The sequence below is a fragment of the Thrips palmi genome, unplaced genomic scaffold, assembly GCF_012932325.1.
Source record: "Thrips palmi isolate BJ-2018 unplaced genomic scaffold, TpBJ-2018v1 HiC_scaffold_4, whole genome shotgun sequence".
Classification (NCBI taxonomy): Eukaryota; Metazoa; Arthropoda; class Insecta; order Thysanoptera; family Thripidae; genus Thrips; species Thrips palmi.
The window spans coordinates 9,195,668-9,212,549 of NW_023144631.1; the positions used below are offsets into that span (position 1 = coordinate 9,195,668).

Sequence of the window (16,882 nt, forward strand, 5' to 3'; positions counted from 1 at the left end):
GTTTGTGGCCGACTTGTCCGTCCGTCCGCCTGCCCCTTACGGTGGAGGCTGGAGGCGGTGCGGCGGCAAGGCTCGCACAGGCCGGCCGTTTTTTGTTCGTACGAGCCGGTATATCGGTGCGGCGCAGGCCTCCCGGAACACAAAAGCGTGTAGAGGGGCGGAAAGGGGCCCTCTGGAAAGATGGAGGGGGCCGCGGAGTATCCAGTACACGGCTAGGGCGGGCCCGGCGGGCCGGCGGTTCATTCCTGGAGGCCCATGGCGGGGGAGGGGGGAGGGGCTGCAGGTGGCGGTGCGCGGCGGGTCCAGGGCGGCGGTCTCGGCGGTCTCACAGCCACCGCCCCGTCGCCGGGGGATCCATTTCCCGCGGAGACACTCCGGGCCTGCGCGGGCGAGGGGCGGAGCGGGGCAGTGAGGGGCCCCCCGAGGGGCGTGCCGAGGGTCTGGTCCTTCCAGCCTTCCAGGCCCCAGCCGCCAGATTTCCCCATGAATTTGCCGTGCGCGGCGTCACGCGCAGTCCGCGCCATCCCCGGACAAAGGTTTTATTCAACGTTTTGGCCGGGGGAAGTGTTTCCCGACCGGCTGGGCGGGGCCCGGGGCTCCGCTTGGGCGGTCTTGGTGGAGGCCCCGGACCTCTCCAAGACGGTGTCGATGCGGGCCGGTGCGGCTGTGTCTGGCTGCGCAGCCTGGCTGCGAATCCGTCGGTTTTTCGCGCTGCCGTCGTTAACGACCACTTTGCGAGGCGCTCTCTGGCCTCTGGAGCAAATTACAGGGGACGTTTCATTCGCCCCAGTGTGGCCCAGCCAGCCAGCAGCCAGAGCCACCCATGGCGTGGCTGTGCCGTGCCATCCCTCTTGCCGCCGCTCTGCTGCTCTGCCGCTCTGTCCCGCGGCGCTGCCGGCGCTGCCATAGCTCTGGGGCTGTCGGCTGTCAGGGGTCGTCCGCTTGCCCCGCTTGCTGCAAGCCTCGCTGGGCTTGTCGCGTTCCGCTCTCTCTGGTGCTTCACGCCAATTTCACCCCACAAGGACTTTCCAATCGGTGACCGCAGCAGAAGTGCCAGGGACACTGTGGCCCGCCGCGCTCGAGTCAAGTGCTTTTTCAAATACACGTATCAACTGCAGCAAAAACGCTGCACATGAAGCTGACACCGCAAAGAAGAGACAGTCACTTTTCGACACACCTTTTCCGCCTAAAAACATTTGCAATCTTTTTTTTTTAATTCTGTTGATTGATGAAGTTAAAATGTTTGGGTAAATTTTCTTCCAGTTACGACCAAAATTTTGCCTGTGTGTCACTTCTCCTCGTTCCGGGTAAGCCGGCTTCATCGTGGCCTGCCCTAGTGGCTTAATCATCCGACCGCCCTAGACGTCCGGCCGTCCGAGGTCGGTCCGAGGTCGGTCCGAGGCCGCACTGCACTGTGCTTGATTAGACCGCGGCGATCGGCCTCGCAAACAAAGGCGGCGCGGCGCCAAGGCGGCGCCAAAGGGGAGAAAAAGAGTGTCTTTGGCTCGCGATTTCGTGCTCTGGTGAGCTGATGCGTAAGGCTCGGGAGAAGGGGGGCGGGGCGATCCGTTTAGCTGTGCGCCACAATGCTAGGACGACGCCCCGTCGGGGGCAGCGTTTCGGGGGCTGCACCCGGCGTGCCCGCGTCCCGCGTCGGTATCTGATCGGAAGGGGAAAGGACCAGGGACGAGTTCGAGTCCGGCGCAGAGGTTGGTTGGGCGCGTTCGGATTGTTTTAGACTGAAATGTGGAACTGAACTCTGTGTTTATCAATTGGCCCTCACCAGTTTAGCTTGCACCCATTGTGCCAGTACAGGACTCCGCTTGAGTTGCCTTGAGTACGCCAGTGGTACGTACGGTTCACTGCGCCGTTGCCTCGATCATTGCAGAGCACCGCCTTCACTTGCCTTGATTGCTAAATTCACAACAAACAACCAATTCATTGTTTTGCGCTCCGTTTCGGGCGGCGCTATACTTTGATGCAGAGCGCCCATTTTCCTGGTGCACGTTTAATGGTCTCATTATTTCGAGCACCGCAGTGATGCTGTGTGGACCTGTTGACTGCCTCCAGGCTCCCTCCAGGCTGAGCCGAGCCAGGCCGCGGTGGCGAAGATGCCGCGAGGGTGGTTGTGGCGCCGTGCCGTGCCACGCCGTGCCACGCCGTGCGCGGTCCTGGCGAGGACAGGTCTGGGTGTGCAGTGGCGGGGCGTGGCGGCCGGAGCGCGGCCGGAGTGCTGGGTGGCTGCTTTATCTCATGAATTTAGGATCCCCTGATGCCGGCGCGGCGTGCGCGGCGTCCGACGCGGCCGCCCTTTTCCTCTCTGTCTCCGTGTGCGCGCCTCTCGCCGCCTCTCCGCTGCTCTCCGCGCCAGCTGGCGACACACACTCTGCGCCTCGCTCGTCCTCTTCGTGTATATTTGAGGCCCTCGCCGCGCCCAGCAGCCTGCCTACGTCTCGCACAGGGGAAGGGCGGGGCGCCAGTGGCGGATCATCCTGCCGGCGAATCCATCTCACACTCACACCCACACACACTGACGTCACACTCACACGCTCACAGACGCAAGGCGCCGGAACGGCTCGGGTTTTTCGCCGGAAACGAGGGCCAATTGGTGCGCGAGTAAGCCGTAAACACCGATTGCATTTCCGGAGCTGCTTGAGTCAAGCTGCGAGGCGCCTGGGGGCTCGGCGCCGCTCGGCGGTGCTCAAGACTCGGCGGTGGCGCCCCCGGCGGGGCGGGGTGGCCGGACAATGTCGGCACGGCTATTAATCATGACGACAGCGGCGGGGCGCGGCAGGCCGGGGCGGGGAGGGGTCGGCTCACCGCAAAGGTCCACAAGGGCACAACACACAGCCACGGTCTGGCGGGCAGTGCTTAGGCCCCCGCGGGGGGCGCCGGCGTCGCGGTGGGCCAGGGCCTTGACTCACGGGGCTTAATCGACCTTTTAGCGGCGAGAATCGTGTCTCGATGACTGATCACCGCATCGTGGAATATTGAGCAAGGCTCCCACAAGCTTCGAAAAGTCAGGGCAAAGGGTGGTGGTCACGGGCAGTATGGAGTTCAGAATGAAGCTTGAGTAAACCGAAAATACATCGCAAGTTTACTTGATAAAAAGGTGGAATTAACATAAGTCCAGAGCGAAAACACAGTTGTTTATGTCCTTGGTGTTCACGTCACGTCACCCCCGATAGTTACCAGGGGCAGGAAGTTTTTCCCGACCTTTCCCTCGTCTATACAATTCCGTGGAATGACACACGACCGCTCCGGTCGGGGGCCGGCGGAGCCAATACCTATAATTTGTCCTCCCTCGCCGCTCCACCGCCCCCCCCTCACCCTTGTTACTCCCGTGCTTTACATACTACACGGCGCGGCACGCGTTTCCTTGGGTTGTAATTAGGACGTAAACAGACGCAATGAATGAAAGACTCAGCCATCCGTGCGAGGTAATGACACGGCTGGCCGCGCGGCTCAATGATACGGCAGGGCCAGCTGCCGCACTTAAGCCCCCCGCGCAACATTTCACTCGCTACTGGCCCCCTCCCCCCAGCGCACTTTTCGTGCTGCCGAGCGCACAGCTCATATTGCACATGTGTTATAGTTTGCCCCGTAAAAGCAATTCCACGGCCGACCGGAACCAGTCCCCCGCTTTTCATTAGTGGGAGAGAGACGGTTTTGCGGCCGCGCGCATGTGTGGGCGTGTGGGAGAGAGTGTGAGGGAGAGAGACGTGGACGCAAAACGGATCGCTAGTTGGCGGAGTTGCGGGGAATTAGAGAGAAATGGGAGAGGAGGAAACTGGGTTGGGTGGAGCAGGTTTTTTGTGTCCACACACACACACACACACACACACATCGATGAAGCGGCGGTGCCCCACGCCCGATGCCTAACGAGATGCAACGCCCTGTCCGGTCGGTGACAATCCGACGGCCAGACCGTTTAATTTGTTCGCACCGGTTCAAGGTTTACTGCGCGGTTCTTGATTGCAGCATGCATATCAGCATGGCAGCAAAACCTCAACCTGAATGTAATCTGACTCTTGATCCAAAAAATGTTTTTTTACAACAGTAAAATAAAATTTGGCACGACATTTTTGTAGTAACTAATCTTTCTAAAAGACATTTTTTGAGGTGTGGCCGCGGCAGGGCGAAAACGGTGCCAGTATTTGTGCTTGCACGTGATAGTGTGATGCACGGGTGGAACCATTTACATGGCGTTCCGTGTGTGCCCCCGGCACACCCATCCGCCCCTCGCACACAACGGCACACCTTCGATACTCCGGTGCCGGCCTTTTGTTGTTCGAATGTTTGTCCCTCCCTCTTTTTTGTGACCATTACCGTGGATTGATCCACTCAAACACACCTACAGTGCACCAACACACGCGCGTGGCCCTGTACACAGGTGCTTGGCCTGGCACCTCACACTCGGACTGCAGTGTGGCTCGTGTTTGGAGTGGGGGCCCGTGCGTGTTTGGCGGCAAGGGGATCCGATACGGGTGCAATTCGGAAAAAGTATGAAATTCGTTAAAGGTTGGCGCAAGGTCCGCGCGTGAGGTGCGTGATTCCCCAGTGCACACACACAGAGCGCTGCCGGCAGGGCGTGTTTCTCTTGCGTTCTCTTGGCCGGCAGCGCAGTAATGATTCCCGCCGGGACTTCCCTGATGACCCGGCCGGCAGCAAACAGCGCGTTCGGCACGTCACACAACGACACACGGCCTCACGGCCAGGTCGATCATTATCAGGTGCAAAAATAAATCGGCCGCCGCGTGAACGACATCAAAGGAGAACGCGCTGTAATTATCCAAGTAACAGTGATGAAAAAATGCGTCCAGCGACACGACGCTCTGGGCGTTAAATCCAATTAAATCTTGGCCCTTTTCCCCCTTTTTACCAATCTCGCGGAATGTTCTCTTGACAAATGTGCGCGGCGAAGGGCCTTATTTTGGGGTGGTTATGCTTGTTCCCGTGGCGACTGCCGAGCGGCCGGTACACAAAACAAAGCCTGTTTGCTGGCATCGCCAGTGTTTGTTTCCCCCAGCCGCGTACGCACGCACACACGCCACCGCGCCTCGGCCCTTTTTTTGCCCGTGGCAACTTGTCTCTCGAGGTCTGGAGAATTCCGTGCCGAGGCCCGGCCGCCCTTATTCGACCCGTCACAAAGTTGGCTCTTGCAGCGCGCCGATGAGCTTTGTGGAGAAAAAACAAAACAACGGCCTCAACAGCAGGGAAGGAGACGAAAACTAGAAGACTCTGATTCTGGTGTCAAGTTGTGGTGGCAAGTTTTGTCAGGTAACTCGAAGGTGCTTCTCGAAGGGTAACGTGACTACTCTGGAAGCAGACGTGGTGCGTGGTGTGGTACATTCGCTGTTGAAGTAGAGGCAGGAAGGTCCTCAAGTCAAAGTCTTTGGACCAACTTTCTCATCTATGCGGTAAATTTCTGGCATGTTAAATAATCAACCATGGCGACAAATTAATTTTTTCACCAGGCCTTCCTTTTACAGATTTTCATGTGACTTATTTTTCAAAATGGCAACATGTATTCCCTTTGCTTTGGCGTGGTGGGCTCGTTCCGTCGGCCGGCCGAGGGCTGCAAGGCGCGCCGTGGCGGGGCAGTCAGGCAGCCTGGCGGGGCGGCCCGGCCGGCTACAATAAGCAGTTCCAGCTGCAGCGTGCGGCGTTCATTCAAACTTGCCTCCCCTCTGTTCTGTGTGTAACTTGGAATGTACACGGCAAGAGTGGAGCAAAAGCCGCCAAAGTTTTTCGATCACGCTGCCGGCGCGGCCAGGCCGCCAGGCCCGCCAGCCAGGCCCGGCCGCCGGCCCGCAGTGTACCGCGGTACTGGTCGCACTGCTCGTACCGGCGGGAGTGCAATGGACGGCGGGGAATCCAGATCCCTCCCCTCCACCACCCTCTTTTATCGCGCCTTCTGCGGAAGGGTTGCAGAGGCTGTACGGTCAAGTCCAGCCCGCCCGCCCCTCCTTCACTGGAAACTTTCTCCGCGACCTAGCGGAGGAGGAACGCCCCTAACCTACACGCTGTGGGGTGCAGCAACAACTCGCGGCCGGCCGGGCCCGGCTGCATCGACCCGGCCAATGAGACTGGTGAAAGAAGAGAGAGAAGCCGTGCTGTCAGCGCATGTCTCTTAATTGGTTTCGCAAGCGGCTTTTAATGACAAATGGGCCCCCCGCGGTCTCTGCCTGCCGGGGCTGCCGGGACTGCCGAGGCCTGCCCAGCCTGCCACGGCCCCAGCGTTTTGAGTGAGGCTGTCCCGGGCATGCCGGCTGTTCTGGCCGTGATGGATACGTTGTTTGTTCTGGCCAGTGTGCACGCGAGCCCCATGCCGCACCGTGCCGTGCCACGCCGTGCCACGCCGTGCCACGCCCCGACAAATACCGCGCGCCGCGTTCTCGCTTTCGGACTTTACTGCGGCGAGGCGGCCTGCATATGGCGGCGCGTTGCGGTGCAAGGGACGCCGTGGGACGGGACGGGGCTTCCGTGAGACGCCGCCACCCTTTATCCCGGCGCGTCTGCTGGGTCGCGGGTTCAACCCCCGCCCCCGCCAGTTGGTTTACGAGGCGGCCTTGCCCCCCGCGCTTCCACGCCCCTCCACGCCCGCGCGGGGGCCCCGCGGCGTGTATCAGCTGGCGACACGCAAAGGCCTCCCCCTCCGCTTTCTTCCCTGACTTGCTATTCACTGGGCCAAAATCAGCGACAGGGTTGACCGGCAGGGCGTTGAGGCGCGCGGCGTGCCGAGCCAAGCCTGGGGGCGGGCCGAGCGTAGCCGAGCGTAGCGGGGCCCGCCGCGTGGCGGTATACACAACGCTGATGGTGACAGGTCGCCCCGTCTCACTTGTCTCGCGCGTCACTAGTACTTCCCCCGGTGCCTGGGCCCCAGCCTGGGCCCCGGGGCTTGGCGTGGCCTCGGCGGCCTCGGCTCAAACTTGTCCAGACGGCCTGCCCTGCCCCGGCCTGCCCGACCCAGCGACCGCCCACGGCACGTCCGGAAGGGCCTCGTGCCGACGGCGTGGAGCTCGCTGTCGAAGAACAAGGGTGGCGAGAGCGCCGAGGGCGGAGCTATCGGTACGACACATCGCCCTATCGGGCCTATCGTGTCGGCGGAAACGATTCGCTTTCCGCTGCGACGACAGGCCGCCTTGTTTCTGAATGGATTGGCGTTCATCGACTCTGCCGGCCATTAGCGTGGAGAAAGACGCCGTCTAGCCAACACACGCGCCGCACACGCGCAGTGACCGCCACAAAAAGGGGCCGCGAAAAAAAGGGCTCCGAACGAAATCGCTTTTGTTTGTTATGTAAAACCGGCGTGCACTCTGCGAGTCTGCGGACGGCGGCGTGGCCGGACGGCCAGGCCCGGCGTATACAAGGCCTTTTAATGGCCGCGCGTTTCCGGCGACAGTAAAATATGCATCGCCGGCGGCAATCAAATCACCGTAAATTACGAATCTGCCGCGGGCGGCCGCGGGGTGTCGTCCGATGGCCGACCGCGGGGCAGGCCGCTTGCCCAGGCTTGCCCAGGCCTGCCCCAGCCACCACGACTGGCGCGCCATCACGCGGTGGCCTCGCCAACCAAGACGAAGATACCGCGGAGGCAGTCGGTCGTATCCGATCGGGCTTTCGGTCATCCATTTCTCAGCGAGCTCATTCGTCTGCAGCCGTTTATCTGCTGCCACCAGCATTGTTTGCGTGACGGTTGAGGCTGCTGTCGCCCCCCCCCCCCATTTTCTACCCTCCGCTCATCCCCGCTTCCTGCACAATCCCTCACCTTAAATCACCTGGCCGCTGCCTATCTGCCAGGTTGTGCCTGGCCAAAATAAAGATTGGGGCTTGTTGTGTTTAGCAGGCCATTCGTACACTCCGGCTGGCCCCGTGATCTTCCTACAATCAGCTGAAGATCGACTCAGCACTCTGTTTTGTCTGTGAATTTTTCGTGTTTTCTACTGTGGCCCCGTGCATGTCCGCCTTGGTGTGTCTCCAGGGGCCGTGGCAACATCTAGCTCTGCTGTTTGGGGAAGAGGGCGTGGACGTGGCGGGCGATGGAGGGGGGTGGAGGGGGGAGGGGCACGATGGGGCGGTAATTGCCCCAGCGGGGGGCGGGGACCGGGTTGGGGTAGCCGAGAGAGGGGGGCATGGAGCCCCTTCGGTTTAACTGGAACGACTCTCGCCGCTCTTATTACTCGATCAGGTTTCTCCCGGACAGATTAAACTTGTATTAAGCCGGCCCTATTTATGGTCATATTTAAAAACTTGTTGGCCGAGACGAAAAGAAGGGGCGGGGGTAATTTGGGCTTCGGTAATGAGCGGACGTGGCGCCGAGCAATTACAGCGTGTCAACCCGCCTGCCTTCTGCGCGTCTTCGCCCGCCCCGTGGAGGTGAGGGTTCGACTCCCCCTGATGGTCCTTTTTTTGCGTCCGCGGCGGCGTGGCCGCCCATTGTCGGGGTGGCACTGATGACGGCCTGTTTGACTTCCACCAATTAGCGGGGCAAACAGTGGTGGAGACGGGATGTGACGGGCCGCACCCAGTCCCGGGGCCCGGCCCGGCCGCGCGGCGCTACGCGTCCCCAGGGGGCGAACAAGTTCCTGGAAGGAAAGTGTGTGTGCGCGTGTGTTGGTGGGAGCGGGACGTCGGGCTGTGTCAACACCCCGAATAGGCACGCCGGCACGCCACGCCGGCCTGGTGTTGGCCTGGGCCAAGTTAGTGAACTGTGTTCGCAAATAATAAAGTGGCTGGAAGGAGCAAGGAGCCGCGGCAGCCGCGCGGTTCGTCTTTTCGCCCGGAAAAGCGCCTCCCTGTGCCGCGCTGCCATTTCATTCCACGGCCGTGGTTTCAAGCGACTCTTTGTCTCTCACTTTCTCGCTGTCTTTTTCACAAAGGGAAGGGATAGTTTCACGTTAAAACTAGTTTCAAATATCATTCTAATCCTTTATTATCATTTTACAAATTAATCTGTTAGTACCAATATACCAATTCACAATTTAAAGTGTCTGTATTTTCTACTACTGCACAAGAAAAGTGGTAGTGTCGTTTAAGTGCAACTCCAGGTGTTACCCAATAACGCGACTCTCGACCCCCTTTTTTGCAGTGCCCACCTCGTCCGTCTTGCGTCTCGGACGTACGCGCCCCCCAGATCCAACCCCTTCCCCTCCCCCGCGCCGGCCGCGTCGGCCGTGTCGGCCGTGTCCCATGCAAAGAGTAGTCCATTAGTTATGCAAACGCAAATATTCCGGCCCGCCGTCTTTCTTTGGCAAAGCGGCGTATGGCGTCTGTGTCATCTCTCGCTCCCCTCGCCCAAAAAGGGGATGAGTTTTATTCCTTTGTGCCGCCCAGGAGGGCCCAGGTCCCCGTCCCCGACGCCCCGCCGCCCCCAGAGCCGCCGTCCGCCCTCGCCGCTCGCAGCGACTTGCGACTTGGAAACAATGATTGAACGGGGGCAGTGGATCGGAAGACAGCGGCAGGAAAACGCGAGTTAATTAACGTTCGACTTGTCGGAATGAAGATGAACGGAGCTCCGGGGTTGTTGTGGCACCGACCTTTTTTATGCGTTGCAGTCTGTGTGTGTGTTTGTGTTGGTGCGATGTAAAGGTGAGGGGAGAGGGTCCGCGCAGAATGAAGAAGAGGGGTGTATAAATGCTGGTGGCTGCTCTTTCCACGCGAGGGAGGGTTTTGTACGCGTGTGTGTCTATGTGAGAGTGTGTGTGTGGATCCATGGCGGGGCTCGATGATTTATCGCTCCACTATCGCGATCTGTGGTATTTTAAACCGCTGCGCTTGCAGGCTAGGGAAACGAATCAACGGCAGCTAATGGCCGCTAAGTGGTGTGCCGGCCACTGTGCACGCGCAGGTGTGTGTGTGAGTGAGTGTGTAAAGGTGTATGTGTATGTGTGTGGAAAGCGAACCACGCTACGCACTGTACAAGTTCAACACGTGGAGTCGTTTGTGGGGTCTGTCCATTTCTTGCTGGCTTTTGCATAGTTGACGCAGCGGACCAGAAAAAAGTACACCGATATAAACACACTCGAGGCATTTGAAAGGTTGGTTTTGTGTTTCAAACAGCCGATAAACGATTCGAACTGCCAGAGAAATTTGAATGGCGGGTGAAGTCACCGGACGGGTGGACAACATTTCTCGCAGAACCCTTTCTCTTCGTGAAACTACGCATGTGCCCGGCCACGCGGCTACAGCGACGAAGAGGAAGAGGTTGAAGCTGTCAGGGAGGTCCGTCCCGAAGCGAACTGGCTTTCAGCGGAAACGATTGGGACTGCGTATCAGAATGTTTTCCCTCTGGCAGTCTTTTGCAGACACACTCTCCTCTGGCCGAATCGTTTTATGTTTTCGCTCTTCTTTTTGTAGAGGGCAGTATTTTCCCCCTTTGTTTCCACATTTTCTTCACTCTCGCTTTAACCTCTCTCTGCACTGCCCGGACGCGTGAACTGGCCTTTTCTCCGTGCCAGAGGCTTTGCGTCCGTCCACTGCTGCCGGTTGCCTTTCGATCTCTTGCCTACTAGCGTCTTTATCATCCTGTGCGCTCTTTTCCGACCACCCACTTAACTACCCCATTTTCCCTTGGCCTGACCTGACTATCAAACTGTTTCTTCGGCTGTCGACCGACTAGACTAGACCAGGCCGATCTCATCCAGATTCTGGCGCATCAGTGTGTGCGTTCTGGTGGAGTGCTGCCGGCGGGATCGAACTAGGCGGATATGTCGAGAATCCCGTCAGCAAGCCACCACGCCATATACATTACTAACTTGATTTCCTGCTGTCTGATCCCTGCCACGCCGCGGCACGCCGCGCCCAGAATCTCCCCTCTATACCTGGCTGAGCGGCGGCGGCAACATCAGCAACTAGGAGCCGCGCCGACAGCTTAGCGCTAAGTCCCCTCCACCGTGGTGAAGTTTTACACTGTGTTGAAGTTGGAAATAAATCCTGTTTCCGCTCGCGGGCAGGGAGAGCAAGATCCATCTAGTGGAAAACGGGTTGCATTTCTGCCCGTTTTCATGTAATTTATTTTGCCCCCACTTGCCTCGCGCACCCGCTCGCGACCCAAATGCGGGTTTAAACCGCTCGCCACCCCGGGTTGGCGTAACGACGTGGTCCGCTTGCCTCACGTGACTCACGTACTCGATGTGCTCGTGACTCTGTGTGTTTGTGTGTGTGTTAAGTGTATATATGTGATGGTATATGTGAGGTGCGTTTGGCTTGTTGCAGATGTGGTGGAGGTCATGGCTGCTAGGCTGGGCCGTCCTGGCGGAGGCCCTGTCCGTCCTGGCCTTGGCGGAGGCCTCGCCATGCTCCTTCAACACCATGTGCTCCTGCAAGGACAAGGAGGTGGCGTGCGTCGGCGTCCCCTTCCAGCATCTGCCAGGTAAATTTTCTCAAGTTTCGCTCTAGCTGACCTTTTCATGTTCCTCGGGCAAGTGCATAAATTTGTTGTTTTCCTTTTTTGGTTCATGTTGATGGGATACGTGTTAGATTATAACACCTGACCACAAAAAAGGTTATAATTGACACCCCATCATAACCATCGCCGGAGGCGCGATACACTAAATAGAAACGCCCATAAATCGCAAATCATTGTATGCCGAGGCTCAAAGGGACCGATGGGAGCAGAGAAAGAGGGGGGAAAAATCGTGAAATAAATGGAAGGGAAAGGGGGAAACGATGGGCGTCCACTTTCATTGCAGGATGAGCTATCGACGTGCCCCTGTCACCGTTTGTTGTTATCGCCCCCGCTCATCATAACTCATCCGGCGTGGCACGGCACGCCATCCAAAATAACGTGCCGTGCCCTTTGTCACAGCGTGCCGTGCCATGCCGTGCCGCTGCATGGATTGGAATGCGAATGTTGTTCCCTGTCAAATAGATGAAGATCGCTGGAGCAACTTGCTTTTACCTGCGGAACAAGTACACTGTGGGCAAGAGGGGTGCGCCCGTCGGAATTCAAGAAGAACATGGGCAATACCTCTCATTAGAAACTCAATGACGGTCCTCGTTTTGAGTCGATCGTTCCCGACGACTTAATGGTAGCTGAAGCTTTTGGCTGGACTAACACGGACGTGGGAGGGAATGCTTGTTGAGAGTGTAGTCCGTTCCCTGAGCGCGCCCTCATTGGAAAATGTTAGTAATTCAGCAGCCGCTCCGTCCTGAGTGCACCCGTGAGTCGAATTCTTTCCTTGTTCGATGGATCGACCGAGGCGTGCCGCACGAAATGCAGAGCGGGAAACCGGGCGTTTATGAATTGATGACGTCAATAATGCATGGCGGTTGTGTTCTTTTTCTGTCCAGAGCTGCCGCACGAAGCGCTGGAGCACCTGGACGTGGTCCGCGCCGGACTGCCCTGGCTGGAGAACGACGCGCTGGGCGGAGTGCGGGTGTCCTCGCTGCGTCTCATGAGCAACAGCCTGCAGCGGGTGGCGCCCAGGGCCTTCTCGTGAGTACACCCTGTCCAGTCGTCCAAATCGAGGCAGCCGTACAGTCGCGCAAGGCGGCGGGGCGGCCCGATCCCGTGTAACAAGGATACCTCCGCGAGCGTTCGCGAGTGCCGAAAGTCGTACTAAAGGGCCGCCTGCTGCCTGGGAACTATCACGTAAGCCGCTTTCCTCGTGTGTGTGTGTGTGTGTGTGTTGGCGTCTCGCAGCTGTGTTGGTGCGAAACGCCAGCTTCCACCTGCTACTCCGTGAGGGCAAGTTTGGGGGAAGGGGCGGTTCGGCGGGGTGGCTTCTCTCGGGGGGCTTAGCAGCTGCAAAGGGAGGCTCGATACATCCCCTATATCTCTCTCATTTGTGGGCTGCGCACGGCACGGCACGGCACGGCACGGCAGGGCACGCGAGCAGAAGGGGCGGCTTTGTTGTGGTCGCTCCGCAAACTTGCGCATCCTACCTGCCTTTGGCCGGCGCACGCAAACGCTCACACTCACACACACACACACACACACACTCGCTCGCCCTCTCGTACGAGGAAAAGGGGCAGAAACGACTTTCTAATTCGGTGATTCCGTTCGGGACGCCAGTCACTGCCACTTTCCGGGGGCTACACACGGCCCGCCGGGACGCGCCGCGCAGCCCAGCTGTTCTTGTTCACGTGCATTCCCCACGGCTCGGCGCTTGGCGGGGTTGGGTTGGGTTGGGGTTCAAACCCGCCGGGGTTTGTCAATTTTTTTTACCGTTCCTCTGCATCGAAACGCCGTGTGCGCCGCGCTCTTTGTTCTGTCCGTGAATACGGCCCACTTGCCTCTGTTTCCTTCTTATTTTGCCTTGCCGATGCTCTTGGTCCGCTACACTTTAATTTCGGATAATGGGGAACACACGGAAATGGCTGCGTGGCGGCCCGTGCAGACGTGTTTTAATAAAGCAGGGGAAAGCTGTTTGGAGCCTGGAACCGCCCGCTGGCGTCGTGTGTGTGTGTGTGTGTGTGTGTGTGTGTGTGTGTGTGTGTGTGAGAGTGACAAGCTTTCGAGACAGGCTGATGGCCCGATTGTGAGACGTGTCACGTGTCGGCGGCGTGCCTTGCGTGACATGACGGACACGTGTGTCGAACCTTGAACGACGGCGTGCCCGCCGCTGATCTACGTACATTCTGTCCCCGCTCTCTTTTTTTTTCTGTTTACTTTTTCCCTTTTTCTCTCTGCCTTGGCCGTCGCGGTGAGGCGGAAGGGGAAGTTGACGTGTCTGAGGCAGCTGGCTCGTCCGCGGTGCGGCTCGGTGCGGCTCGGTGCGGCTCGGTGCGGCTCGGTGCGGCTCGGCCCGGCGCGGCTTTGCGTGTCCGGCCGTCCTTAACCGATAATGCCTGAGGCTCATTACAGGAATGCCCGGCGGCACCGCCTTCTATTTCTGTTCGATCGCCTCGTAATGGAATCAGCGCATGCCGCGCCGTCTCTCTCGCACCCCCGCGGCACGCCCCACGAGTGCAAGAGAGACAGAGAGGCGGATTCGGATTCGCCGTCCTGTCGCATGCCGCTTCGTGTTGTCCGTCCCTCTCGCGCGCGTGCGGCGCGCCCCGCGAGTGCGAGAGAGACAGAGCGCGGCTGTCGCATGCCGGCGGGCCGTAGTGCGACGCCGCTGCGCCTGCGAGGGAGAGGGGATGAGGTGCGAAACGTGGGGCATCTCCGTGATCGCTGGGCGGGCGACGCCCTGCGCCCCGCCTGCGCCCCGCCTGCGCCTACACTGGCGGGGTTGCAGGCCTCCCATGCGAAAGCAGAAGGCAGCGGCACCGGAAATGAGAGCGACAAATTTCCGGTCGCCTCGCCACTTTTATACATACTTTATGTTTTTTTTTTACTCGTCTTCATAATTTTTATGCCATTTTTCTCGTTATTTTTTTTTCTGCCCCGCTTGTTGCCGTAGGGCTGCCGTAGGCCCTGCCCCCCACCACCGCCACCTTGCAGTGCGTCTTTATAGTGGCCGACTGCGCGGCGGAGCGTTCCAGTTCAAGTTTTATATACGAAGAGGGCAGTGGGCGCGCCTCGCTCGGCACGGCCTGCGCGGCCCGCGCGGCCACTCTGGAGGCCCTAACCCAACTCGGGCCCCCGGCGGGAGGGTCACGTAATGGAAAAAGTAAACCACCTGTCCTCCGGGACCGGGCATTACAAAATGAGGGCCCAGGAAAAGAGTGGAGCATTTCCCACCGACCCCGAGCGAGAGGCTTCTTCTTCTTCTTCTTCTTCTTCTTCTTCTTCTTCTTCTTCTTCTTCTTCTTCTTCTTCTTCTTCTTCTTCTTCTTCTTCTTCTTCTTCTTCCCCCTCTTCCGGGGCATACATTAGAGCGCGCCGCGCGCACGAGGAGCCCAATCTCCATGAAAGGGCGACACGCAGTCCGATGATGCTCAATTTTTCATCCGCGTTTTCCCGTTGGCTGTACGCCTGGCTGCTACGCTGCTACACCGTGCGCGCGGTGGCTGCCGCCGTTGTGGCTGCCGCCCTACTTACACTGTGCCACCCAGTCACCTTTTATAAATGCGGAACCGCATACGTAACGACCCTGTAACGGAAGGGGAAAATGAGGCGTACGGGGCGTATCGGAAAAGGGGGCGGTGTATCGGCTCTCTCAGTGTGTGTGTGTGTGTGTGTGTGTGTGTGTGTGCTGCGCGCGCGTGTGTGTGTGGCGCAGGCACGAGACTGTGTGTGTTTGTAGGTGGGTAGCTGTGTAGGTGGACTGTCAAAACCTTCCAAATATAACCTTCTGAGATTCGCAAGTAAATGGAAAAAAAACTGTCAAAAACCATGAAAAATAACGTTCCTTTGCCTCGGCCTAAACAAACAGAACGAAACACAAAACCAACAACAACACGGGCCTTGCTGGCCGTCCCGCCCAGGTGCTCCGTGGCGCCGCGCTGCACCGTGGAGTGCTCGCTGGAGAGGTTGCGCGCGGTGGCGCGGTGGCGAGAGACGAGTGGCTGCGCATTGATAGTCGCGTCGAGCCCCCAGCCCACTCCGGGCCGCGCTCTCTCTCTCGCACTCGTGGGGCTGCCCGTAGGGGTGCGAGAGAGACGGAGCGACGGGGCACTGTTCGGAATGTGACCTCAGCAGCGCCGCGTCGGTCGCACGTTCGCGAGTGCGCGCGGAAGGGGGTGCAAAGTATATTAACAAGTGTGTGTGCGGGGAGGGCGGCTGACGAGGGCCGCTGCAGTGCTCCTCCCCCTCTCCCCCTCCCCCCCCAAACGGTGCGTGCGTATCGCGGAGGTGGGTCGTCTGCCGCACTCTAGCCTGAAGGACCCATCGATTTACGTGCACTTTGGCGTGCACGAGGGTGGGTCTATCGAGAGTGGCCATCGCCCGCGGCAGCACGGCGGGCGGGGCGGGGCGGCCCTCCTCGACCACGGCGGCACCCTGCAGGTATTTTCACCAACCAGCCGGGGGGGGGGGGGTGTTCGTTCCGTCGTTGAACGCGTTGCTGATGTCGCAGCGCGCGGGACAGGGCGTAATGGCTTTTAGCATGTCCGCGCGTTGGTGGCCCGATTCCAAACAGTGCCCTGGTCGCTCTGTCTCGCTCGCACCGCTGCGGAACGCCACACGAGACCGAGCGAGACGGAAGCCTGTTCGGCCTGTGGGTGGCTGTGGGCCGCGCGCGCTCTCAGCGCGTGTTTTGTGTGACGCGCCGGGAGTGGCGCTGCCCCGACTGCGAGCTGACGGCGGTGGTACTGACTGTGTTGACAGGTCGCTGGCCGACGACCTGCGCTCCCTGGACCTGAGCTACAACCTGCTGGACGAGGTGCCCCTGCACGCCATGGAGAAGCTGGTCAACCTGGACTGGTTCAACCTGCACGGGTGAGTACCGCGTCGTCCTGTGAGTGAGTGTGCTTGGTCATACTGCGAGTGGGAGCATGCAGCCAATTGACGTTTTTTTCCGCCGGTAAAGCGTGTTGCCCTAATAAGGACGGCCATGTCTCGTTTTGCAGTGCAGGCGGGCATGTGTCGGGCCCGCAACGGCACACGATCATGTGTGGTCTGGCCCCTAATGGTAATGGCAATGCGCGGTAGGCCACCAGCGCGGGGCCGGTGCAGGCCTGCGCGGCGTGTGGCCTACCTCACGTTCCGCAGGCGCGCACGGTGGTAGGCACGGCGACTGCAGAGTGCAGGCGCGCGGCGCGGGCCGGCGGGCGGCCCCGGCCGCGGGCGCGCTGCCCCCGCCGGCCGCTGCCCCCGCCCCGCTGCCCCCGCCGCCCGCTGCCCCCGCCCCGCCAGCCGCCGCGGCTAGCCTGATGCTGCCGAACGCACGGGAAGAGACGGCCTCTTCGGCGCAGACAGATCGGCTGCTGTCGTTGAAACTTGGAAACTGCACCACCGGCGCGTTGCTTGCCGTGGCCTCCGCCGTGGCCTCCGCCAAGGCCTCCGCCCTCTTCTGCAGCACGCCTCGGCGCCGAGGGCAAGGTCGCCGTA

The 16,882-nt window shown here is 59.7% G+C and overlaps 1 protein-coding gene across 1 annotated transcript in view; it reads left to right on the plus strand.

The window, feature by feature from the left end:
* LOC117649323 (leucine-rich repeat and transmembrane domain-containing protein 2-like) overlaps positions 1–16,274 on the plus strand; it is a 58,196-nt gene extending 41,922 nt beyond the window's left edge. Inside the window, exons 3-5 of the mRNA XM_034391961.1 lie at positions 11,218–11,374; positions 12,295–12,439; positions 16,160–16,274. Of these exons, the coding sequence (XP_034247852.1) occupies positions 11,218–11,374; positions 12,295–12,439; positions 16,160–16,274 (417 nt within the window). The remainder of the gene's footprint in view (positions 1–11,217; positions 11,375–12,294; positions 12,440–16,159) is intronic.
* Positions 16,275–16,882: the final 608 nt, after the last annotated feature.